We start from the raw sequence: 25,019 nt of genomic DNA, 5'->3' as shown, positions 1-25,019 counted from the left end.
TATTATTATTTTTTTTAATTTGAGCCAAAATATGATCAATGACTAAAATCCGCTGTTTTGAGTTAATATTTAGTCAGGTCAAGGTTTGGTAAGGTTAGAGTTTATGGAGTTAAAACCCTATTTGATCATTTACAGCGGCATGTTCGCTTCTTTTTATCCCCCCAAAAATACACACACACACAAAAAACATTCGAATGAATAAAACTATAAAATATTCCACAGTTAATTTTTATAGTTTATCGTATCGACTATTTAATTTAAAATCAACGAAAATATCGCGAATGAAAGCGTTGTTATCCCGATAAGCGTGTTGAATCCACTGTTGTGAACGCGCAAATGAGTAACGCTCGCGGATCAGACTCAGCGCGAGCAGTGTTAGCGTGAACGTGCGAGTGAAATAACTCACAAAAACTGAGGGAAATCATCAACAAATCAGCAATAAACCGACAGTAAGATGCTCATTTGTCTTTATAGATGAGTGTTTGTGCGGATAGCGGAAGATAAAGACTGTGGTTGAGGGAGTTTGTGCGGCTCGCTAAGGAAACCTGTCATACGCTTGTCTGTTTATGAGTGTTTTGATACATAACTTGATATTATGTTTTACAGGGTTCGTCAATCATGAAGGGAAACGCGTTCTCCCGTGATTTAGGGTAGAAAGACAACATCTGTCAAACACACACACACAGAGGACTCATCACCTGTCAATCAAACACGTCTTAATTGTGCTGCTGAAGAAGATGAAGATGTTGATGATGATGCGGCCCTGACTGACGGACACACACACACACACACACACACACACACACTCACACTCGAGATCATGGGCTCGTCTCTCAGTGAACCCTGCATCTATGATAAGCTGTCGGAGAGCATCGAGATCCTCCGGCAGTCCGGCTATCGCTACGGGATGACCGAGAGAGAGATCGAGAAGTTCATCAAGCAGGTTCTGGAGACGAACGAGCCCCGCCGAGAGCCGCCGCAGTTCCCGGTGCTGAGGGCCGCCGTTAAGGTACGGGAACACGTGACCGAACGCGCGGAACATCGGGTCGAGTTAAAAAAACATGAGTTTTATATGGTGCGTTCAAGTCATCTCGTAAAGATCGTGTTTAGGAGTTGAACGGACATGATCGCCACCACAATGTCGTAAATACGAGTGGGAATCTCGGGATTTTCTTTAAGCCCCGATCTTTACGAGCCGTGGGCGTGTCAGTGAGAAACATGGCGGTATACCGCGATACTTACAGGTATATAGCAGTGATATTGTCAGGCTTTTCTATTTACAGCGAAGTAAGCTAATCACAGAATATGATGGCATTATAATATGTAACGATAAAGTTAGCAAACTAATTAAAAACATAAAAAAACAAAGTACACCTGATGGAACTAGAGTTTAAGAACCTTGCTGTATTTTTGTGTAATTAATTAAGAGAAAGTACACCGCCATCTTACGCACGTAAACACGAACTTCCCAGGAGAACATGACTCGCTCATAAAGACAGTGTTTGCCGCCATCTAACGGTGAAATAATGTGTGTAACTTCTGCTGCTGTTCACGGTCAGGGACTATTTTGTCCAGCGGAAGGAAGGCTTTTAGTGATTTAACTTCATGAAAGTTGCACTAATACATATTTTTTTGGCTTTAATATTTGTATTGTGTGGTAACCGTTTTATAAAAGCAATAAGGTACTCGAGGCTAATGCTCACCATACAGCACAGCCTCTCGTACCTTATTGCTTACACGTGTGTGTGTGTGTTCAGTTCGCAGTGGCGGTGGGAGTCCTGCTGGTGGCAGTGCTGGTGTTCTCGTCTCCTCTGGGATCTCTCAGCGCTGCGGGACACAACAGCTCGTCTCCGCTCAGTCACGTGCGTCTGCTGGCGCTGCCCATCGCACAGAAGTACAACCTGCACGGTGAGACCCACTCACACACACCTTCCCACAGGTGTATCTGAACACGTGTGTGTGTCAAGTCACCTTCATTTATACAGCGCTTTTTACAATATAGACTGTTTCAAAGCAGCTTTACAGTGATAATAGGAGATTACAGTAACAGAGATTGTTTAGGCTTTACAGCAGATCTAGAATAAAGTTATTGTCCAGATAAAGTTAGTTTTGATTGATTCACTTCCGTTGCAAAGATCATTAGTTATTAACTTAAAATTGTGAAAAACATTTTTTGAAAACATCATCTCCGTGCAAACTTCAGAAACACCAATCTGTGAAAGCGCTGACGGCGTGCACATGCGTATTACGTGTTCAGTCCATAGGTATGCGCGTTTGAATATATATGTGTGTGTGTGTGTAGGGTTTCACCAGCGCTGGGCGTCCGGCGCTCTGCACACGGCTCCGGTGAACTGCTCCGCCTGCGCAGACGTGACCGACGTGATGGAACTCACTGACGCACTGAGAGCGTCTGCGGGGAAGATCAGACTCACACAGCCACTGCTGCTCAAGGTACACACACACACTCTCACACACACATACACACTCTCTATCTCTCTCATGTCTGTGGCTGTTAACGTGTGTGTGTGTTTCAGGGTGGAGCGTCTCTGTCTCGGCGTGTGTCTCAGCTGGATCAGTTCTCCTCGTCTGACTTTCACTCTCCGTCTCCTGCCAACTTCACTCTGCTCTGGTAATGACGCTTGACACACACACATCGAATGCTCAACGTTTACAGCAGCTTCCCACAGAACTAAACCAGTGTGCTGTAACTGTGTTAGTGTGTGTGTGTCCGTCAGGAGTTTCTCGTCCAGTCCCAGAGAGACAGTTCTCGGCTGGCTGTTCCCTGACGCGGAGCTCTGCCCCCTGCTGGAGAACACGGGCACCACCCTGCAGCGCTGCCAGCTGAGTGACATCACCAGCCCTCGTCATACGGTCCGTCACTCTCACTGCATCAGCACTAGTGCACGTTACACTATATATATGCGTTACACTCTCTCTGTATATGCGTTACACTCTCTCTATATATGCGTTACACTCTTTCTATATATGCGTTACACTCTCTCTATGCGTGTTGTGTGTTGCAGAGAGTGCAGGTGTTGGGTTGGCTCGTGGTGGCTGACGGTTCTCCGGCTGTTCATGTTCTTCCCGTCCAGCGATGCCAAAACCACTGCCGCTCCTTCAGCCTGTGGCTGGAGCCGGGAGACATGGGTAAAGACCATCACATGATCCGATAGGCTCCCGGTCAGGAAGCAGCGTCTCAATGATGTGTGTGTGTCCGTGTGTCTGCAGTGTTCGCCGACCCGCGCCACTGGCTGATGGAGCTTCTCCCGCACGGATCTCAGGACGTGATGTGTGACGGTCCAGTGCTCTGAGACCGGCTCCTCGTGCCAATACTGTGGACTCAACCCCGTCTCGCAGAAAACCTTCACTGACGGCGATCAGCGCTGAGGAGAACGACGGCCGTTCAGAGATCAGACGCTAAATCCAGACGCCGTGTGACCCTCGGATTGCGTTCAGGAAATGACATCATTATTTCTCTTCATTCGTTGGTCTTTTCGTTGAGCTCCGGTGTTTTCTGACCTCCGTCTGTCTGGATGAAACTCAGGAACATGTTTTCGGACGTAATTCATGCCGGAGTTTAAAAAATACGTTTTGTTTTGTTCAAAGAAAATCACGTGTGTGTTTTAGGGCTTTCTGATTATTTCTGACATTATTTTCATGACAAATAAGCACTTTTTATCAACTCAAATTACTAAGATGCAAACCTCAATCTTGTTACAGTATGCAAAAAAAAATTTTGTAAAAAAAAAAATCTCATTACCGTAATGCAAAAATAAATAATATATTAAGTATTTTTACATCATGGTATTGTATTTATATTAGGGTAATGAGAATATTTTTTCTGTAATACAGTGATGGAATGGTGAGAGTATTTTCTCCATATTATGGTAAATATATTTTTATATGACGGTAATGAGGATGATTTTTTTGGGGTGTATTATGGTGATGAGAACCAGTATTTTTTGTTGAGAATATTTTTCCATGCGATAATTTTTTGAATTGACAATTTTTGCATAACCGTAATGAGGATGAGTATATCATTTTCATTACGGTAATGAGAACGAGAATATTGTTATTGTTAAATTATGGTGATGTGAACTACCTTTTTTTTGTGCATTACAGTGATGAGAATGAGAATATCAGTGTATTGTGGTAATAAAAATGAGAATGTATTTCATTATTGTAACCTAAGTGATAAGGAGAATATTTTTTTTGTTACGGTAATGAAAACATATTTTTGCGTTACAGTAATGTGAACGTGTGGAAAGTGTGTTTTATTGTCATGAATATAACGTCACGATGCAGATTCACCCGTTTGTCTCTCTGACGCTCTGCAGATCAGCCAATCAAAGCACTTTAAATGTTTGTCATCAGCTGATGATGTCACATCCTGATGAGTGTTGGGTGGAGTCTCGCCGCTCCTCTCCACCAATCAGAGACGACCGAATGTGATGACATCATCATCGCGATCAGATTGTGTCGATGGTGTTCTTTTGTCCTCCGGAGATTAATCATTGTAAATAATGAGAATAAGATGAAGATTATGTGATTTACTAATATGATTCAGAGATCTATGTTGATTGTGATTTTACACAGTAAACAAAAGCTGCTGTTCGTAACCTGTGTGCGTTCAGTGTTTGTGTGTGTTGAATTATGGGATTGTTCAGTAACTCAGCTAAAAAATTTTTTTCAACTTTATAATGTCCAAAGCCAGAGTTGAGTATGAAGAAAGTGTTTAAATACCAAAAATACATTATTATTATAAACTATATAGTTCACTTTAATTATGCTTATATATATAAATACTTGCACAAATGCACATAAGTAATGAAATATTATTCATTTTATATACATTTATAATTTAAATATATCACATATATATATATTATTCGTATATTTAAATTATAAATATATATAACATGAAAAATATTTAATTGTGTGCATTTGTGCAAGTGTGTATATATATATATATGCATAATTGAAATTATATTTTAATTAATATATAGAAATATAAAAATAATCATTTTTATTTTTTATATATGTATAATATTACATAAAACATGTCAAGATATGTCAACATTTACTTTGAAAGAACAGTATTAACATTAAAAATATAATTTTTGGATATTGTTTCTTGGATATACTGCTTGATTTTATTCTCCAAAACAACAAATTCAGTTTTTCTGCTGTTTAAGTTTTTCTGCTCAGAGAAAGCTGGCGGCTGACATTTCCCGGTGTGATATTACAGAATTACTACATTCTTCCGGTTCCGGGGTATTAAGAGCAGAAACGCAAAGAAGCCGGAAGCTGGAGGAGGATGTGACGTAATTCTCCCTGAGGGCAGCAGGGGGCGCGCTTTGGCTCAAACATTTAATCTGTTATTTATACCTTTCACAAGAATTATGTGCTAAATACTTCGGACTGATCATTCACCTTACAAAAATCCTACAGTTTTTTTTTTTAAAGTATAATATATTTATAGTATTTATTATCTTTGGAAAAACTCCAAATCTGTTAACAGAAATGGGAAAATAGTAGCCTACATGAATCATTACAAAAACAATTAAGATACACATCTTTATGATATTTAAAACTCTTTGCTACACTTAACTTTATTATTTTAATAAATGCACTTATTTTATTTTTACTCTAGCGTCTGTGCTTTTTTGTGTACTTATTATTTTTGTTTATTTTTTCAATACTATTTTATTCTATCTTTTTTATTGAATACGTTTCTTGGCATAAGGTTAGAAAGTTATTTATTGAAATAAAATAATTTATAAACAGTATAGTTATTTGTTGGTCTTTTTTAAACGAGTTTGCGGAAGTGCAGCGCCGCCTGCCGGAGGACGAACGCACTGCAGCCACCGTAGCACTGATCGCGCGGGCCGCGCTGCCGTGTGTCGCGGTGCATGTCGGGCCGCTGGCGGTGGTGAGTATCCCAGCCTGCGCTGCTGCTGCTCCAGAGAGAATGATGGGATAGTGGAGGACACAGCAGCGCTGCACACACACACGCACTCAGACATTATTTACATTATGCTGGCGCTCTAACCGTCTATATGTGTGTTTACGCGCGTGTATGCGTGACTGTAAATGTGTGTAACACGAGGCCTGCGGCGGTGCGCGTGTCCGTGTTCAAGCGGACTATAAACACACAAAAAAGTACTGTAACAATAACATCTGGTATAATGCTGGACGTTTGATATGCATCACAGTACTGAATTATCACCGTACTCATATTCAAAGTTATTTACCTGGTGCACCCGGGTTCCTCAAACATACCATGGTATTAACATAGATCACACGGTAGTACTTTTGTAATGTTTTGTGCAGCAGCACAAATATGGTTCTTTCAACATATTTTGGCAAAAATGCAAAATGTCTGCTTTATTGTAAAGAAAAAGTGGTGATTGAACGTGGCGAATTCACGTGACCAACTTGAAAATGAGCGAAATCTGCGCGGGGAACTCTCGATCACGTGGATTTCGCCCGCGAAATTTAGCTTAAAGTCCCCCTGTAGTCAATAATTGTATCCCTTAAAACTTGTATTTGATCACCAAAATGACATATTTAAACGTTTTTTCTTTGAATTTTTCTTTTTTTCATGTCTTAAAATATCTTGAATGTAACTCGACACCCTTGCCTTATTTGGTATGCGCGGTTCTATGAATATGCAAATGAGCCCCGCCTCCACTCACTCAGCTCAGAGGTCCACTGGTTGACGATCACACGTTGATCTGATTGGTTACAAGGTAGTTTGTGACGTCAGAAATTTCTGATTTCAAAGCGTGTTTTTGAGACTGTCTTTGGTTCACTGCAGTTTTAAGGAGGAAATACTCAGCAATGGTGTCGACTTATGAATTTACACATGGTTTGTCTTAAAGCATATTAAAAACACCACATAGACACATAAACAACATTAAAAGCTGGATTTACACCACAGGGGGACTTTAACTCTTCAACTGTATAGTGACTTTTGCAACAAAACTGAATCAACATTTTACTGACTGACTGAATTATCACGCTATTTGTGTGGAAGCTCGTTTCCGCCACAGAATAAAATAAAATTAATTGCGACTTTTATCTCTTGATTCTAACTTTTTTCTCTCGCATTTATGAGTTTATATCCTGACATTTTTCCCTCAGAATTTTGATAGAAACTCACAATTGCCAATTTTGAATTCTGAAATTATCACAATTATTAATTTTTATTTTTTATTCCGTGGCGGAAACAAGCTCCCATAGTATTATTGTCTTCAGTCCACAGACGTACAAATGTTACAACTGTCAATCAACTATCCCTATAAACACACAAGCTCCATATAACATGAACTTTACGTTGCTAAGCCTATTGTTTGCATTCATTCGTTGCATTATTCACTCGACTGTTCTAAACACGTTTCCACATGCAGTGTGTGAACCGAACCCTACTCTCAGGAGATTCACAGGAGGTTTGAGTGTGTTAAATGAAGAGCATGTGACTGTGTTGTTGTTGGCTGATTGTGTGTGTGTGTGTGTGTGTGTGTGTAGGATGATGGAGGGTTTGGGGCTTCAGGCCGTGGCTCTGAGCGACGGGTCCACCGCGTACATACAGCAGTCCATCAGCGGTGAGACACACACTTCTGCTCACAAATATATATATATATATATAAATCAATATATCATTTGCTAAAAGAAAACAAGGCACATAGAACCATTAGATTTGACTGATTTGTGACTCTCATGATTAGTTAACGTGAACTATAAGCAATATATTTTTTACAGAATTTATTTATTTGTTAATGATAGCTATACAATTATTTTGGATGCATCAATTATAACCAGTTGTAATATGATTAAAATAAATAATACAATTGTTCATGTTAGTTTGTAGTGCATTAACTCATTTTAACAGATTACTGTATTAGTATACAGATTAACTAAATTGTTACCGGTTGTTTTGTAATCCTCAATATTGTCTATGCCATCAAATTTAATTACTACAATAAAACTGTTTTGTATACTATTATGGTATTTATTAATATTTTATATTAGTGTTTATTTTTTACATTTGAACATTTTAGTGATTTTATGTGATTTTTGTCTTTTTTATTTTAAATATATTTTTATTTAGCCTTAATTTATATTTATTTCAGTACTTCAACTAAAATTACTGGGTGTTCTATTCCATCTAATTTTATTACAGCAATAAAATTATGTTTTGTTAAAGTTAAAACCAGTAAAATAAATGATCATAAAATACTTTACAATTTTTCACATTGCTTGAAAATCTGCTTAATTGTAATTAAAATAATATTGAAATGGCAATTTTTTTAATTAGCCTATTTTGTATATATATATATATATATATATATATATTGTATAAAATATATATATTCTGTGATCAACGTTCCATAAGTTAGCTGGAAATATGTAGCTTTACAATATGTAAAATTGCTGGAAATAGCTTTAAATTTTAATTTGTAGGATAATTTGATTTATCATGCCATGACCCCTTTAAATAAATTTAATTACCGGTATCTAACTCAATCCAAAAAAATAAAGATCTATAAATTATCTAGCTATATAAAACCAGTGTTGTTATTGTTAACCAGAACTATTGAAAATAATAGTCAGTAATTGAAAGTCGAAAGAAAATATTAATATTGGATGAAAAGCTTGTTAGTAAAAAACTTGTTAGTTAGAAAATGGCTAAATGTAAAATATAAATGAAAGCTAAATAAAAACTAATAAAAATAAATAAATAGCTTTTCTTTCTTACTTAGAAAAGAGGTCAGAGAGTGTGTGAGTGTGTGTGTAACTCTGAGTGTGTGTGTGTGTGTGTGCAGACGGGAGTCTGGTGGAGGGAAACACGGTTCAGCTGGAGGACGGCACCACCGCCTTCATTCAACACGTCACCGTTCAACAGAAAGGTGTGTGTGACGCACTTATTTTAGCATTCAGGATATAACAATGCAACAAATAAAAGCTTTTATAATAGTCGAGAGATAAAGTAGACAAACGTCTCTTTGCCTTCGTCAGGATCCATTATTTAGGATCCATAAATTATAATTGTAATCAGTTCTAATATAATTAAAATAAACAATACAATTATCTATTGTTTGTTCATGTTTGTTTGTAGTGCATTAATGAAGTGTAGTTGATGCTGATGAACCCGTGTGTGTGTGTGTGTGTGTGTAGAGTCGCTGGCGTTCGAGGACGGTCAGGCCGTACAGCTGGAGGACGGAAGCACGGCGTTTATTCACCACACGCCTAAAGGTGCCGCGCAAACCGCTCGAGTACACGATCTCTGAACGCGTTTGACCTCTGTGCACGTTTGACCTCTAACCTCTGTGTGTGACAGAAGGGTTCGGGCCTGGCGCAGTGGAGGCGGTTCAGCTGGAGGACGGCAGCACCGCGTACATACACCACCAGATGAACACGGACCCCGACGCCATCGGCGCGCTGGAGAGCTACGCTAGCAAGGTCTGACGCCGACACGACACTCGCTACATCATACCGTCGTTTTAGATGCGCTTAGCTGATGTTTGATTTGATGTGGCACAGCTGACGGGGTCAGAGGTCGAGGTCGATGAAAACACAGAGAACGCAAACGGAGAGCAGACCAGCATACAGGTATGACCATAGACTGTGTAAAACACTGGGCGTAGTGTGTGTGTGTGTGACGTCACTCGTAGCGTTTCTGAAGCCCAAAGTGGGCGGAGCCGGCCGTCGCCATCTTGGCAGCGTCACTCCCAGATAAATGAAACTGTGCAGCGAGGCGGATTAGCTGAGGTGACGTGACGCTAACGCTAGTAGACAAACGGCTAGTAGTGACATCAGCGGCAATCCACCTGTCACTCAAGTGGCCACGCCCTTAATTATGCAGAACTTTAAGGCTTAATATAATTTAAACAGATCGACCCTCACAGTCGTCATGAAGGACAACATCAGCTTTATAGACCAAAACCACTTTTAGCTCCAGACTGTAAACGTGTTTCTGCTGTAAAGTTGGGCATATTAACATGGGGGTTTATGGGATTGAGTCTCTTCTGCAGCCTCTAGTGGCCAGTGGATGAACTGCAGTTTTAATCACTTGGTTTCGAGATGCACTATTGTAAACTCATTTTCCTTGCATGCACATTAAGGAAATGATATTTTATTTAAGAACAATTGTTTCAAAAGTTAATGCACTTTAAAAAGTTAATGTCATTTAATTAAATTTCAATAAAAGATGCGATGCTTGATTTGGTTTATATTTGCTCATTGCGCCCTCTTGTGGGCAGAGGAGACGATACAGCACCGTTTGCTCTTAACATTAAGAATTCAAATATAATTCAAATTGTACTAATATTTAAGCAAGAAATTTCAGCTCAATTTTTAAATAAAGAATTCAGCTTTTCAGCCATTTTGACAGACCTAAGTATGTGTGTGTGTGTGTGTGTGATGTTTGTCAGCTGATGTTCGAGGGGAAGGTGTGGAGCTCCAGTAAAGCTCCGCCGGTCGGAGAGAAAAGCTTTCGCTGTGGACACACCGGCTGCGGACGCTTCTACACCACAGCGCACCATCTGAAGGTACACAGCCTTCCCACAATGCACTGGGGTTGATCAGTTGATCAATCTTAAGGGAAATTACACTTAAGGTGCTTTATGCAAGCAGGCACAGTTCTTCAGCACTCACAGATATGTGTGTGTGTGTGTGTCGCGCAGGTGCACGAGCGCTCTCACACAGGCGATCGCCCGTACAGGTGTGAGGTGCCGTCCTGCGGGAAGGCGTTCGCCACGGGGTACGGGCTGAAGAGCCACTTGCGCACACACACCGGAGAGAAGCCCTACAAGTGCCCCGAGGACATGTGCTACAAGGCCTTCAAGACCTCCGGAGACCTGCAGAAGCACGTGCGCACACACACCGGTACGAGCCGCCCTCCGTCTCAGGAGCTCCAGGGCTGGAGGTCGAGGTCGGCACTTCCTGAATGGCCTTGATACCACTGAGTATCAGATAACGTCTCGTGTCGGTACCTGAGGGGTTAATCTTGTGAGCCAATAAGCATAAAGCATGTGTGATGCGCCCAAATCAAGAGTGTGTGATTGGCTGTGGCTGATGTGGCGAGGCGTCAGGGAAAAACACTAGTTTACGCCGGCTTTAGTTTAGTCCTTTAGCGGTTTAATATTCTCACTCACAGAAACTCTCATCACATCACAGAAGAAGAAGAAGCTGCCCGTCAAAATAAAAGTCTGGTAAAGAAACTGCGATAGAAATATATTTTATAATATATATAATATAAATATAATATATTTACTCTTGTACAGTATAATAATGTAATACTATTACTACTACTACTAATAATAGAATTATTATTAAAAATCTAACAAAATTTCTTTCATGTTATAATTTTAACAGTAAGCCTGTTGTGTAGCACTTATTTGCCAAGAAATTAAAGAACAAGCTTGTTTAATTTTGTTATGAATAAAAGATCAAATTAATGTTTTATACACAACACAGAATAAAAAATAATAATAATAAAAAATAAAACATTTCATAGGGCCCGATTTATTGTATTACAAATTAATAAATGAAGGTGTTTTTATGAATTGAATTAATTAGATATGTTTTTGATTAAACCGTTAAAATGGAATATAGACTAAAAAATTAATTGCTGTTAAATTGAACAAGTTTAATGATTTCAATTAATTACATGTGCTTTTTGATTGATTAAATTTAATTTAACCATCCAGAAAAAAAAAAAAAAAAACCCGAAATCCAGAAAAGTTCAAATGGGAAAAACGGAATTAACTCGCATTAAACTGGGCATCTTGTAGAGTGTGCTTATGCTTGAGTTTGGCGGCATCAACTGTTTAGCTTCACATTAATGCTCACATTATCTGTTCATAAAATTGGTATCGGGGATAAACTTTGGTTCAGGAGCCGGTCTCGAGGTCTTGGTATCGGTGTCGTAACGCCTGCCGATCCCCAGCCCTGTCGAGTGAGTGTACATCTCCGCAAGCTGTGGCCTCTCTCTCTCTCTCAGGCGAGAAGCCGTTCAAGTGTCCGTTCGAGGGCTGCGGACGCTCCTTCACCACCTCCAACATCCGCAAGGTGCACACGCGCACGCACACCGGCGAGAGGCCGTACCTGTGTCCCGAGCCGTCCTGCGGGAGAGCGTTCGCCAGCGCCACCAACTACAAGAACCACATGAGGATTCACACAGGTAACACACACACACACACACAACCTTCACCCCAGTGGAACTGTTCTCAGCTACTGTTTAGTTTAGTCTGAAGCCCGGGACACTCCAACCCGACGCCAGAGAACTCGCGCTGATGAAAGCCGAGGTGTAGTCGCCTGCGTCGGGGGGGGAAGCTGCTCTTGAACACACGAGAGAACTGCAGCCGACTGTCAGCTAGCGTGTGTGTTCTGAGAAAACTTAGTCGGCCGACGAACTAAAATTGCCCGTCTTTTTAGTTTTTATCATATTTTTATATTTATAACACAATACACACTTCCTGAACACCATCACGATTGAAAACGTGACACTGATGTCATACGACGGTTCAGTAAACAAGTAGTGCATTAAGTCACTTACATTTTAGACGCAAAATATTGACTGTTTTTGTTCTGTTTCAGCAGCAGAAATATTTCCGAACGGAGATCACAGCAACATTCCCATGTTTTAGATTCAGCGTTTTGAACGAATCGGTCGAGTCACAGATTCAATGACTCGTTTATACACAACTGCCTTATTCCTGAGTGAATCAGCCGTGTGAACGAATCGTTTGAATCAATGACTCGCTTTTTATTAAGATGATCTCTTGCCGCCACCTGCTGGTGGTTTAGTTTCATGTTTAAAAGTATAATCCCCCCCCCCCCAACATTTCTAATTTGTATTTTCAAAAAATATTTAAAACAGTCTCATAACATTATTTAATGCAGTTATTGTTTTTCAGTGTAAATGAATTAATGTGATTGTTAACAGCACTATAGTGTCTCATTCTAATTTAATTTATTGATCAAATCACATTTGAGGATTTAAAATAAAAGATGAATCATACATTTAATAGGGGGGGGGGGGGCAACTGCCTAGCAACCACCCAGAACACCCTAGCAACCGCCTAGCAACCACCCAGAACAGCCTAGCAACCACCCAGAACACCCTAGCAACCACCCAGAACACAATAGCAACCACCCAGAACACCCTAGCAACCATCCAGAATACCCCAGCTATCACGGCCTTTATGAAGGTAAAAAAAATGCCCTCGGGGTAAATATCTGGGGGTGCACAATATATTGCCCACAATATCAGTTACCGCCCGATATATGTTCATTTTTAATTTTAGCGTTAAAAATGGCCGATAAATAATGGATTATTTAATATGATTGGAATCATTTCAAAAAAGGAAAATATAGTTAAGTGAAACATGTGCTGCGCAAGTCTGTCATATAGGCGACATAAAATTATAATGAGAATATCATTATAATTGAGTGTTTGGGATGTGGATTTTAATGGTGAGAGTTTTGTTTTTGTAATCAGGCTCTCAAAAATTGTATGAAAACTTAGATTTAGATTTATATAATAATATAATATAAATATCAAGAATTATCGTATTGGCCAAAATCTTCATATCGGTGCACAAATATGCAGATTTAAATATGTCAAAGCTGCAGTATTGCTTCAGAATAAATTTTTTTTTTTACTCGGACGAGTGCCTGTTTAGTCAGGCTGTATTCAATGAAAACTTAGTCACATTTTCATCATGCTGCATGATGGCTAAATTGATAATCCCAATTATTTTTAATTTTATAGAAATTTATTTTTACATTTCATCAGAATTATTGCACTTTCACCTATAAGCACAAATCAAGAAAACGTCAACTCATATCAAAATGAGTTATAAAAACTAAATTAAATTTAACTGAATTTAATGAAAAATTATTGAAATTCCTAGTAATCCAATAGTTCCAAATTACTTTACTGTTTTTCTATTAAAACAAAAGCCAAAAAGTGTTTGTATTGTCACACACACTTACAAATGTAAGTGCATTTATTCAGCGAACACAGTCGTGAATAGTCGAGATTCATGTTTAGATTTATTACAGTTCGTCACTGAGAAGCTTTGACTGCAGATTTAGTCATACAAACAGCGCAAGCAACACTTTCATTTAGGCAGAATATCTCAAATGAAGATCGCTAAACTCCAGGTTACTTGTTTGTCTGCCAGATTGCAAATACTAAGTAAAACACCGGGTAGAAAACCTGTTCTTGTAACAGAAAAGCTCTGATTGGGGGATTTAAACTCGAAATCTGGCAACCGTGAGCATGAAAGCTCGTAGCGTTTTGTTAAAAACAGCCTCGTCTCCTGTTTTATTCAACAAAACAAAACTTTTTTTTTTTAACTATATTTCAGTCTCGACTTTTTTCGTCAACGTTATTTTATGTTGATATAGTTGCAGTTATCGTTTAATGATATGATGTCGTCTCGTCTTAATCATGGGAAAAAAGGTGGTCGACAAACATTTTTCGTCATATATTTCATTAACGAAATTAACACTACGTCACTCGAAATCCTGTCATTCCAATAGCAAACCGTGTGAATTTGCGCAATTGCGAAAACATTCCCCACGCAGATTTGTTCGTGTTCAAGTTCGCTGCTTGATTTGAAAGTGAGCAGTGCTTCATACGTATTGACTAAAGCTAAACAGTATTGTTATTGCTAACTAAAACTATTAATTAAAATTAAATTAAATTAATTAATTAAATCTGTGGGTAAACACTAACAGTGAATCGATACGGTTCTTAGCTTTCTGATTTGATTTGCAAATTCAGAACGATTCGATTTGTATTTTTAAGTGCATTCATATGATTATTTTCCAACTAACTCTTTTAACGATGTTCAGGTGAGAAGCCGTATCTGTGTACGGTTCCCGGCTGTGGGAAGAGTTTCACGGAATATTCCAGCCTTTATAAGCATCACGTGGTCCACACACACTGCAAGCCGTACACCTGCAGCCACTGCGGGAAGACCTACCGACAGACGTCGACGCTAGCCATGCACAAGCGCACCGCGCACGGAGACTTCGACACCGCCGAGGACGGTGAGAAACACTTTCTGCGTTATCTAACTTTTGGGGCGAAGAAGTTTGCAAAGAACAGTTTCGTGTGTGTGTAGACGCAGAGGTTTTCGAGGCGTCCGAGCAGAACGAACGCGATGGCGAGGTTACCATGGAAACGGACGACATCCTCAGCTCGCATCTGCAGGTCCTCGGCACGGCCGTCACCATGGTAACCCGGGACGGAACCACCATCGCCGTCCCCGCGCAACAGGGCCGCACCGGGCGGCACGTCACCATGGTTACAGACGGCAAAGAGATGCAGCAGGTGGGTATTATGGGATGGATAAGGGTACTGCATGGTTATCAGAGCTCAAGTCATTCACTCGTCTTTGCGTTCGTCCTGCAGGTTGCCATAGTAACGTCAGACGGCATCATGACTGAAGGGAACTCGTCGCCGTACCAGCAGGTGGCGCTGCTCGCAACGGAGAACGGCACACAAATTGCAGTACAGGTCAGGAAACATGGATAATTACAATTTGCCTTTATATACCTCAAACTAAATGTGCATCAGTGGTTTTGAGTATAAATAAATATCTTAAAATTATTGAGGTTTGTTTAAAGTGAGATTATGTGACTGTCAACTGTATGTTACAGTTAGAAGATCAGCAGACATTAGAGGAGGCGATCACCATGGCAACAGCAGCGATTCAGCACAACGGACTGACCTCAGATCAGTGACAGCTGAAAAACACAGACGCCTTTTTAATGTTTAGTTCATTATTTTTACCTGCTTTGAGCCAGTAGAAGTCAAACATGACGAAAATAAAGATGTATATTTGTTAATAAATAAGCTTTGTGTGGAATGTGGTTTTTGAGCTGTTAAAACCGTCGAAACACGACGAAAACTAGTCATTAAACAATATTATTTTAATTAAAAATACATTATGTCCTTATGATAACGGAAGTACTTACTGTTTTTCTCTTGTATATCCTGAACAGCTGCGCAGGATTGTATCAGCTGTCACAAAAATAATTAAGGTCATCGATTTTGTTCCTTGTATTTTAATTTTGGTAGTTTAATGTGAGGACCATCCCACATATGTGTAGCAACATGGAGTTCATGAGAAAACACCAACTTTAATAATCCTAGATGCATTTCTAATGGTAAGTTTTCCACTGTGGTAAAAGGTCGTTAAAAGACGCGCGGGTTTTTCCCAATAGACGGTTTGAATGGTTTTGATTTGAATCGCCCGCGTCGTCTAACAAAATCAGTGAGGCCTGGATTAACGTTAATTAATCATTACTATTGTAGTTATTTAAACAAACAACAATGTAATATTAGTTACTCACCTAAATCCATATTTACTGTCAGTACTGTAATGTCACCAGCAGAGGTCAGCAGCGTCACTGTGCACGCGATCAGTGTGTTCGACGCGTCGGAGCTCAAACTAGAAGCACAACAATAGTTCATTCCTCAGATTATCATCACTGGACGAAGAGTGTACAGAGACTTCTCAATCTGTTTACTAACAGAACCTCGAAAAAAGAACAAACACATTTACATATCTAAATGAGGACATACCATAGGTTTACAGACACAGTAGAGACCACTTTATTTTATACCACCAATTTATTTTTATTTATATTTTAGTTAAGTTTTAGTTTATTTCCATTTAGTAAGTTTTAGTGCTTCAACTTAATCTTAAGTTAGTTGCCAAGGCAACATTTCAGTTTTCATCTCATTTGTTTACATTTTTTAAATTTTTATTTCAGCTTTGTTTCATTTAACAAAACTGTTGTTATACTTTTAGTTTTGGTTAACAATAGTGGTGTAAACCTTCCAAAAACCTCCCTTCTCTTTTTAAGATGTTTTCCATTACATTTCCTGTCAGTATAGACCTATAGACACAGTGTGAATTTGTGTTGAATGTGCTGTATTTCCGTGTTTTACTGCAGTTCACACACACACACGCGCGCGCGAGTTGTTCTCAGTTCTCCCTCGGCAACAGTCTCTTATTGGCTGAGCCGCTGTGACGTCAGCCAATGACGAGAGGGGGGGAGAAAAAAAAGGCTTTGGGGTTTCCTCCTCAAAACTGACTGGAAACACCAGTGTGTGTGTGTGTGTGTGGAGGAGAGGAAGTTAATCTGAAGACACACCCAGACTACAAACACACCCGATTGCTGGTGTTTTGGTTAAACGCAACACAAATAAACTCTTTAATTACTGCTAAAATATGTTCTCTAGAACATTCTGTGTGTGCGAGAGAGAGAGAGAGAGAGTGTGTGTGTGTGTGAGAGAGAGAGAGAGTGTCTCTACGTGAGTGTGTGTAAGAGAGAGAGAATGTAGCGGAGAGCCAAATGCCTCTAAATCTGTGTGTGTTTAGTCGTTCGGCTCTTTTAGCCCTTTTTAAGTTTGTAAAAACAAGCGCCAGAAACAGGAAGTGCTCTGAGTTCTGGGCTGATCTCTTCCTGTCACTCCAGTGATCAAATCAACCAACAAACTTCAGTCCAGAGTCTCAGTTGTTGCTGTTTCGCAGCTCTGAACACTTACACTGCTTTTCTTACTCAGTATTTTTGTCTTGTTTCTAGTCCAAATATCGAAAAATTCTTGAATCGAGATGCATTTACTAGATGAGTAAAATGCCACAAGATATTATGTCTTGTTTTCTGGGGGAAAAAATCTAAATTACGTGAGTTGCTGATTTAAAAAAAAAAAATCAAAATTATCTGCCAACTGGGTCAGAAAAATAATGTTAATTCAAATGGAAACAAGATTATTTTTCTTCTTACCCCATTAGCAGATAAATTTACTTGTTTTAAGCAGAAACTCACTCAATTTGGAAATATTTCCCCAGAAAACAGGACATAATATCTAATGGCATGTAAATGCATCTCGATTCAAGAATGTTTCGATATTTGGACTGGAAACGAGACAAAAATACTGAGTAAGAAAAGCTTTTTTTTAAGTGTAACTGAGTTCTCAGTTGAGTCTCCTTGACGCTTTAGCTTTACACTTATAAAGTATTTATTAATATTTTGAATTATGTTTCATTTTGTATTTTAATTCTTTAGAAATAGTGTGTGTGTGCGTGTCTCATTTAGACTGTGTGAAGGGTTAACGTCGTGAGCTGAGGGACTGTTTGGATTGAGATGGGGTTTGTTTGGGTTGTGTGAGGATATGGGGGCAGGGTGTGTGTGTGTGTGTGTGTGTGTGTGTGTGTGGATCGACAGCTGCTGGTTGAGTTTCCCGGGAACTTCAGGACAATGAGACTCTATGAGTGAAACAGCTGCCAAACACGTCAACGCCACTAAATCACTTCACAAACTCTCAGCACTTCACCCTTCCCAGCATGCTTTGCTTTGTTTCCTCGATCCCTGCTGGAATCAACAAGTCTTTAGTGAAACACAATCTCCAGACGCTCAACTTTATGCAGGAGATAAATCATAAAACTACACTTGAAACACATTTGAGGACTTTAGAAGTTTTGTGGAAGGTGAAAATTTCACATTTGTACAAAATTGTAAATAAAAAAACATAATTGAACGACTTTTTACGATCTTTCTACCTCAAAATCATGTTTAAGTCAATGTTTTAATTTAATCCTGTCATTATTCGAGATGAAACTGTTCAAAAGCCAAACCCGTAAGTGATGTTTTCAGTGACTCTCACTATGACCTCGATCATTAGTTTATATCTCTGATGAAAACTGAGACTGGGTTATTTCTGTCTCGGGTTTCAGGAGAAAGATCTGAGATCAGGCCCTTCCTCCGCCCGCCTGACACTCTTTTGTGATGCTGAACACACACACACACACACGTCGTTCACACGCCTGCGGGGCGCTGATGTGTGTGAGACTCCACAGGCTCGATCTCAGCGAGTCTCGGATCCAGAAACTGACCAGCGAGTGAAATATCCAAACGCAAATCACATCAAGCCTTGTGTTCACTGTTGATTTCAGTAGAGTTTGATGTTAGCATGTAGCTAAATGCACAAATCGCCGACTGATTACATAAAATCACGACAAAATCACATAAAATAACCTGTGTGTGTGTTTAATGCAGACTCATTTCATCCTGATCAGATTAACTGCCAGCTTTATAATTACTAGCGAGCTAATCTGTGTGTGTGTGTGTTTTCTTTGTGAACGAGGGTCAGGGATTAACCAGCTGACCGAACCCCCCTGAGATCATCAGCATCTCGATGATTAATATTGAGTATAAACACACGAACTAACGAAGGGTCAAAGGTCACGCTTCAGGTTCGGTTGAAAACAACACACTCAACCACCATTAATACACATCAGATCCACTGCTGTGTGTGTGTTCGTCTCTCCTTCATGAGAAATAAGTCTTGTTTTCCATTAAAAGATCCAGAACTCCAGGTATGGCGTGAGACGCAGATCGACTGGAGATATGAAGCTTATTTACTGACAGAAATCATGAACATGAAGCGAGTTTGTGCTGAAAGTGAGAACTAATATCTGGGAAATAAACTTCATTCTACAGAAAACCTGAATATTTTTCTGACTCCACTGGCAGATCTCTCTCTCACACACACACACACACTCTCTCTCTCTCTTACACACACACACACTCTCTCTCTCTCTCTCACACACACACACACACCTCTCTGTTCCTGTTTTAAACACTAACTCACTTCATTCTGATACTTTTTTCAAATCAAATCAAATCAAATCAAGTATATTTGTATAGCGCTTTTCACAATACAGATTGTATCAAAGCAGCTTCACAGTATTAAAATAAAATAATACAACAAAGTTTGTTTCTAGTGGAATTTATTGATTGATAGAATAAAATTAAATATCCCCAAAATATCACATATATTTTTCATTAATGTGAAAGTGTGTGTGTGTGTGTGTGTGAATGAGTGAGTGTGTATGTATGTGCATGTGAGTGTATGTGTGTGTGAGAGAGTGTATGTGTGAGTATGTGTATATGTGTGTGAGTGTATATTTGTGTGTGTGTGTATATGTGTGTGTGAGAGAGTGTCTGTTTAAGTGTGTTTGTGTGTGAGTGTGTATGTATATGTGTGTGAGTATATGTGTATATATGTGTGTGAGTGTATATTTGTGTGAGAGAGTGTATGTTTAAGTGTTTATGTGTGTGAGAGAGTGTATGTGTAAGTGTGTCTATATGTATATCTGTGTGAGTGTATGTATGTGTGTATATCTGTGTGAGTGTATATGTATGTGTGTATATCTGTGTGAGTGTATATGTATGTGTGTATATCTGTGTGAGTGTATATGTATGTGAGTATATGTGTATGTGTATATTTTTGTATGAGAGAGTGTATGTGTGTATATGTATGTGTGTATATGTGTGAGTGTGTATGTGTGTGTGTGTGTGTGAGTGTATATGTATGTGTGTATATGTGCATGTGTGTGTGTGTATATGTGTGTGCGTCCAAGCGTCAGGAGCGTCTCTGAACAATAGTGTGGATCTCCATATGTGGGATGCTGGTGTTCAACAGGCCATCTGCCCGTGTGTTTGTGTCTGACGCGCGCACACACACACACACTCATGAAACGACCTCAATTAAACCAGCGATTGTGCTTTTATGACGTCAGGAAATAAACTCTCCCAAATCCCCAGCTGAGTGCAATCAGTCACAGACAGAACAAAACAGCCAGAGACGCACAATAGAGCGGCTCAGAGAGCTAGCGTTACCTAGCCTACTGCCTAAACAGAGCGCTAACCTTTCCTATCGCGAGTGAAACTCTTCACAGAGGCAGAAACTGTTATGCAAAACACAATTTACAACAGATCCTGCTAAGTGCAACGTTATAAGCTTGTAGCTAAAATTTCATTCGCTTCAAAAATATTACATTAGCATGTTTACAATTGAGTTAGTTTGATGCTAGTGGGCAACTCACCTACTGATTCCAATCATTTATAATATTAGTTTGTTGCTAAGTTATCATTAATCCCAATAATTTCACATTAAAATGTTGTTCATTGTTGATTTCAATAGAGTTTGATGTTAGCATGTAGCTAAATGCACAAATCGCTGACTGATTACAATAGTTTAATAGTAGTTTGTAGCTAAAAATTTCCTTCATTCCAATAATTTTTCATTAGCATGTTGCTCACAATTGATTTTAATACTTTGATGTTAGCATGTAGCTAAAGTAATGATTTAACTCTTGAGTGATTCCAATAGTTTGATGTTAAAATTTTGCTATGCTAATTCTCTAATAAAACACAAATATTGGGTAAAAGTCCATTTTAAACTAATTTAGCGAAATGTGGCGGTTCGTAACCTTCAGTTAAATGTTGTCTAATCATGCGGCTCACAGGTAATCTCTTAGCACAGGCTGCTGATAAGACTATCTGACGTCTTTCAGTGTGTGTGTGTGTGTGTGTGTGTGTAGGAGAAAAACAAGCCCAGACGCATCCAGATAACACACACACCTGCCCACTGAACGACACACCTCAGAGAGCTGAAACCTCATTACAACAGCATAATAACATCAGACCACAGAGAAACGCTTCATTCACAAAAGCTTTATTGTAACAAAAACTGACTTTATGCACAAATGCATTTATAAAAGTGTACATTAAAAGCAACTCTGCTTCAAAATAGCTTACAAACTACATCGTCTCTGTCTGAGACAGTACACGTGCTGCTCAGCAGCCCGAGAGAGACAGAATGCTTGATGCGAGTCTCTGCTGGCGCTTCGGCCTGATACCAACCAACATACCACATGCAAAGCATTCTGGGAAAATACAGTCATTTCCCCCAAATCCGCACGACTCATTTCATGCCATCACAAGAAGAAGTTATTGCCTGAATATTGCACAGTAAGACTAAAAGAGCCAGGCAGTGACGTTTATTAAGGGAGCGGTGGCGCTGTGGTTAAGGCAGAGGGGATTATGGGAGTTTGTTTATGTGGCGCCACGCTCAATAGCAGCTCCTGTTAGGAATTTTTAAAGTCCACAGCATAATTAGGCCTGAAACGCACTGGACGCAAGCATGCGAATGCAAATACGTTGTAAAACAATGTTGCATTCTCAGAGTTGCCACAGGTGGCGCTATAACAAACTGAAACGGCGGTCGGTTTTATTGTCGTTTTCTTAGAGTTGCCACAGATGGTGCAACTAAACTGATGGCATTAAACGCCAGTAGGTTTTATTGTTGTCATGGTTGTTTGAAAACTTAAACTTAAAACATTCGCGTATTTGCGTAAAGTATGTTTCAGGCCCTTAATTGCTTTACATTCTCGTGAGGTATCGTAGTTGCACTGAAACCGTGCGTGAGCACCAGTGAAAACACCCCAAAACCTGTTTCGGGATGATCAAAATAAACAAGTCACACAGAACAGTGCTAATAGGTCTCCAGAGTCGGTGGTCCAGCAGCCGCGTAACAACCAGTGCTTTAACGTTCATCTTAAATAAAGGTTTACGAAGTGAAGTCACGGGAACAGCTACAGCTCTTAATGTGGCAGTTGGTCGGTCAGGCGCGAGTACGGGCAGAACCGGTCCCGCGCGTTCAGCCGGACACCATCATCAGGTAGTTTTTGGGTGGACTAGTGCGGCCGCCCAACATGAAGCGGTTTTTGCAGCTAGCCGTTTGGTCGTACGCTGAGATGCTAGGGGCGGGGGTTGAGACCGGAGGCTCCGCCTCGTAGAGAACGCAAATGGACCCGTCCTCGCCGATGCGGTAGGACACTTCGTACGGGTCCACCCAGAGTGTTAGCTCCCGCGGCAAGAGTGAGAAAAGCTGTCCGCTGGTCAGTCCGATACGGTTGGACGCTCGGCCAATCAGAGGGTCCATTTCGTGATTGATCCGTATGCAACGGTAACCGGAGCCCTTCTGCGGCCTGTCGGGGAACCAATGATTCTGGTAGTGTTCTAAAGAAAAAAAAGGAAACTTTCATGTTAAAATCCTGCAAATTTAACCTCAGGAAGTATAATATCAGTTCCTTTCAGGATTTCACGATATATTTTTGTGATTTTAACGATCAAAATGAGTGATTTTGCAGTGGTGATTTCCAGAAATTTGCACATTTTTTTTTTTATAATTAGGATACCACATTTACCATATTATGTGTTATGTTAGATGCACAATAGTCTTACATGACAATAGAACAAACAAAACGGACAAATCTTGTTTATTTTGGTATCTAACTAAAAAGGCTATTCAAGTGGTGTGCTATCTAGCTTTAATAACATGATCACTTAGGGTGGGAAATATGACCAAAATCTTACAAGTAAACCACAGCAATAAGAAATCGCCTAATATAAGTAAAAAGTTCTCAAAATTATTTTATTTTGCGTTGTATTCGCGAAAAACTGGAGGGACTGGTCATATGATCACTGAACAATGGTATTAAGGCCCGTTCACACAAAGGACAACTATAAAGATAACAATATTAAAGAATAGCACTACAGAGACAACGATATCTTTGGGATCACTTTCAGAACGATTTTATCCAGCTGGTGAACGATAAAAACATCGACAGCCAATCAGAATACATCCTGCTGTAACGAGCTCGAGCGTTTAGTGACAAACAAACAGAACGATATCGATAAACGCTAGTTATCTTTACAGTTATCGTTCTCAATATAAACGGGCCTTTCCATAATAAAGAGCTATGATATACTGGTATTACCAGACCATAGTATTTAAGATACTTTCATTGACTAATATTGAAGATAAGCAGTGTTTTTCCGTACCTGAGAGCGCCTGCGCGAGACAGTCTCTGAACACCTGGAGCTGCGCGTCACTCAAGCGTCCGCGGCCGCGCAAGAGCCTGCAAACAAACCCCGCGGCGGCCGAAACCTCCGGGACCATCTCTGCTCCGGAACCGTGGGTCATTGTGCTCCGTCCAATAGAGTTCAGAATGAAAATATAGTCGCTGAGAGTTAAAAACCACAACAGCCGGCGTCCGTTTAGGTTTGATGCTGGTGATTTAACGCAACAAGTTTAACGACGATATGAAACTCTACACATTCCCCGAGAGATGTTCGGTCCAGCCGGTTCCGCTCCGACTGCGTTCTGATGTGTTGTGAGAAGGGAGATTCCGCTGATATATACACACACGCATACACAAAGCCATCGACGTCAGTCGCGCTGATCCTGCAGTGACACGCCCAGCGTCCAATCAAACGAAGAGGCGGGTTCTCCAGGCGTCCTCGCTTCACTGATTGGTCGTCAGGGTGGAAAACACTGCGTGATGTGGCGACGCTCCCCTTCCGTCCGAGACCAAATATGGACATTGACGTCAAACGCAGGTTTTCATGACGATATTCGGGGGAAAAACAAAGACCGCGAGAACGCGCTTACCGTAAAGTTTCGGCGATAATTATAGAAGCGTGTGGCTTTACGGAGCTGGTTTTCCTCTTTAATCGACACCTCAGCACATTATAGAAACCTACACACGACCTAAATAGATCCAAACTAAAACACAAACCCCAATGCAGCAAAACATAACGATCAAAAGTTTCAGCTATGAAGCTGTACTTTAAGTGTAGCAGCGACATCTGGTGGCCACGCGCATTACGCCAAACACAGATGTTAAAACTGACATCGTTTAATCATCAAACATTTAGAGTTTTTTCCCGTTTAAATTTAGCCACATATATGGCTAGAATATCTTTGACTCTGTAAATGTCTGACTCGCAGAGCATCTCTGTCACTTTACATCCCAGTATCTGTTACCATGGCGACCGCTCACATCTTTCGCCTTTTCCAGCAGCTTTTCTTCCTGATAAAACACAAATAAATCAGCCACAATAATCCTCTGCTGCACATTAACATTTCAGCATTTTATTTTTTATATTTACCTGCTGTCTTGCTATTGTGTGTGTGTGTGTGTGTGTGTGTGTGAGTATATATACACACAGTATATATTAACTAAATATATACTTTCTAAATGCTATAGTGTCTGAATGTAATACAGTGCAGATGGCAGGATCTGCTGTTGTGTTCTGTGTGTTTGTCATGTGGACTGACAGCAGGTTTGTCTATA

At 40.0% G+C, this 25,019-nt stretch overlaps 3 protein-coding genes across 3 annotated transcripts; 2 read left to right on the top strand and 1 right to left on the bottom strand.

Annotated features, from left to right (window-relative positions):
- Nucleotides 1-318: 318 nt before the first annotated feature.
- On the top strand, nucleotides 319-4,619 carry cUnh6orf89 (chromosome Un C6orf89 homolog). The gene is made up of 8 exons (XM_084116525.1): nucleotides 319-449; nucleotides 607-1,009; nucleotides 1,758-1,908; nucleotides 2,303-2,451; nucleotides 2,535-2,629; nucleotides 2,736-2,871; nucleotides 3,024-3,147; nucleotides 3,229-4,619. Exons 2-8 carry the CDS (start codon nucleotides 821-823, stop codon nucleotides 3,309-3,311), a joined length of 927 nt encoding a protein of 308 aa, XP_083972651.1. The 5' UTR covers nucleotides 319-449; nucleotides 607-820; the 3' UTR covers nucleotides 3,312-4,619.
- Nucleotides 4,620-5,847: 1,228 nt separating this feature from the next.
- znf76 (zinc finger protein 76) lies at nucleotides 5,848-15,877 on the top strand. Its single transcript, XM_084116235.1, has 13 exons — nucleotides 5,848-5,932; nucleotides 7,531-7,607; nucleotides 8,829-8,912; nucleotides 9,181-9,258; nucleotides 9,344-9,465; nucleotides 9,547-9,615; nucleotides 10,437-10,553; nucleotides 10,689-10,890; nucleotides 12,008-12,187; nucleotides 14,872-15,069; nucleotides 15,144-15,352; nucleotides 15,434-15,538; nucleotides 15,682-15,877. The coding sequence occupies exons 1-13, from the start codon at nucleotides 5,913-5,915 to the stop codon at nucleotides 15,763-15,765; spliced, it is 1,545 nt and encodes a 514-aa protein (XP_083972361.1). The 5' UTR covers nucleotides 5,848-5,912; the 3' UTR covers nucleotides 15,766-15,877.
- A 5,655-nt stretch (nucleotides 15,878-21,532) lies between these two features.
- btg2 (B-cell translocation gene 2) lies at nucleotides 21,533-24,523 on the bottom strand. The gene is made up of 2 exons (XM_084117344.1): nucleotides 23,725-24,523; nucleotides 21,533-22,899 (listed from the first exon to the last, which is right to left on the bottom strand). Exons 1-2 carry the CDS (start codon nucleotides 23,864-23,866, stop codon nucleotides 22,538-22,540), a joined length of 504 nt encoding a protein of 167 aa, XP_083973470.1. The 5' UTR covers nucleotides 23,867-24,523; the 3' UTR covers nucleotides 21,533-22,537.
- Between the last annotated feature and the right edge of the window lie 496 nt (nucleotides 24,524-25,019).

This window comes from Abramis brama, assembly GCF_963993115.1.
Source record: "Abramis brama genome assembly, chromosome: 6".
NCBI classification, from domain to species: Eukaryota; Metazoa; Chordata; class Actinopteri; order Cypriniformes; family Leuciscidae; genus Abramis; species Abramis brama.
The sequence above is the reverse complement of the archived record's forward strand: the minus strand, read 5'-3'. Positions and strand labels throughout refer to the sequence as shown.

Bases quoted from the DNA above. Each gene is read 5' to 3' on its own strand.
- cUnh6orf89 (XM_084116525.1), top strand. From the start codon at position 821: ATGGGCTCGTCTCTCAGTGAACCCTGCATCTATGATAAGCTGTCGGAG. The intron at 1,909-2,302 runs GTGAGACCCACT...GTGTGTGTGTAG, and splicing joins ACAGAAGTACAACCTGCACG to GGTTTCACCAGCGCTGGGCG. The intron at 2,872-3,023 runs GTCCGTCACTCT...TGTGTGTTGCAG, and splicing joins TCACCAGCCCTCGTCATACG to AGAGTGCAGGTGTTGGGTTG.
- znf76 (XM_084116235.1), top strand. From the start codon at position 5,913: ATGTCGGGCCGCTGGCGGTG. The intron at 9,616-10,436 runs GTATGACCATAG...GATGTTTGTCAG, and splicing joins GAGAGCAGACCAGCATACAG to CTGATGTTCGAGGGGAAGGT. The intron at 15,070-15,143 runs GTGAGAAACACT...GTGTGTGTGTAG, and splicing joins CTTCGACACCGCCGAGGACG to ACGCAGAGGTTTTCGAGGCG.
- btg2 (XM_084117344.1), bottom strand. From the start codon at position 23,866: ATGACCCACGGTTCCGGAGCAGAGATGGTCCCGGAGGTTTCGGCCGCC. The intron at 22,900-23,724 runs GTACGGAAAAAC...TTTTTTCTTTAG, and splicing joins TCTCGCGCAGGCGCTCTCAG to AACACTACCAGAATCATTGG.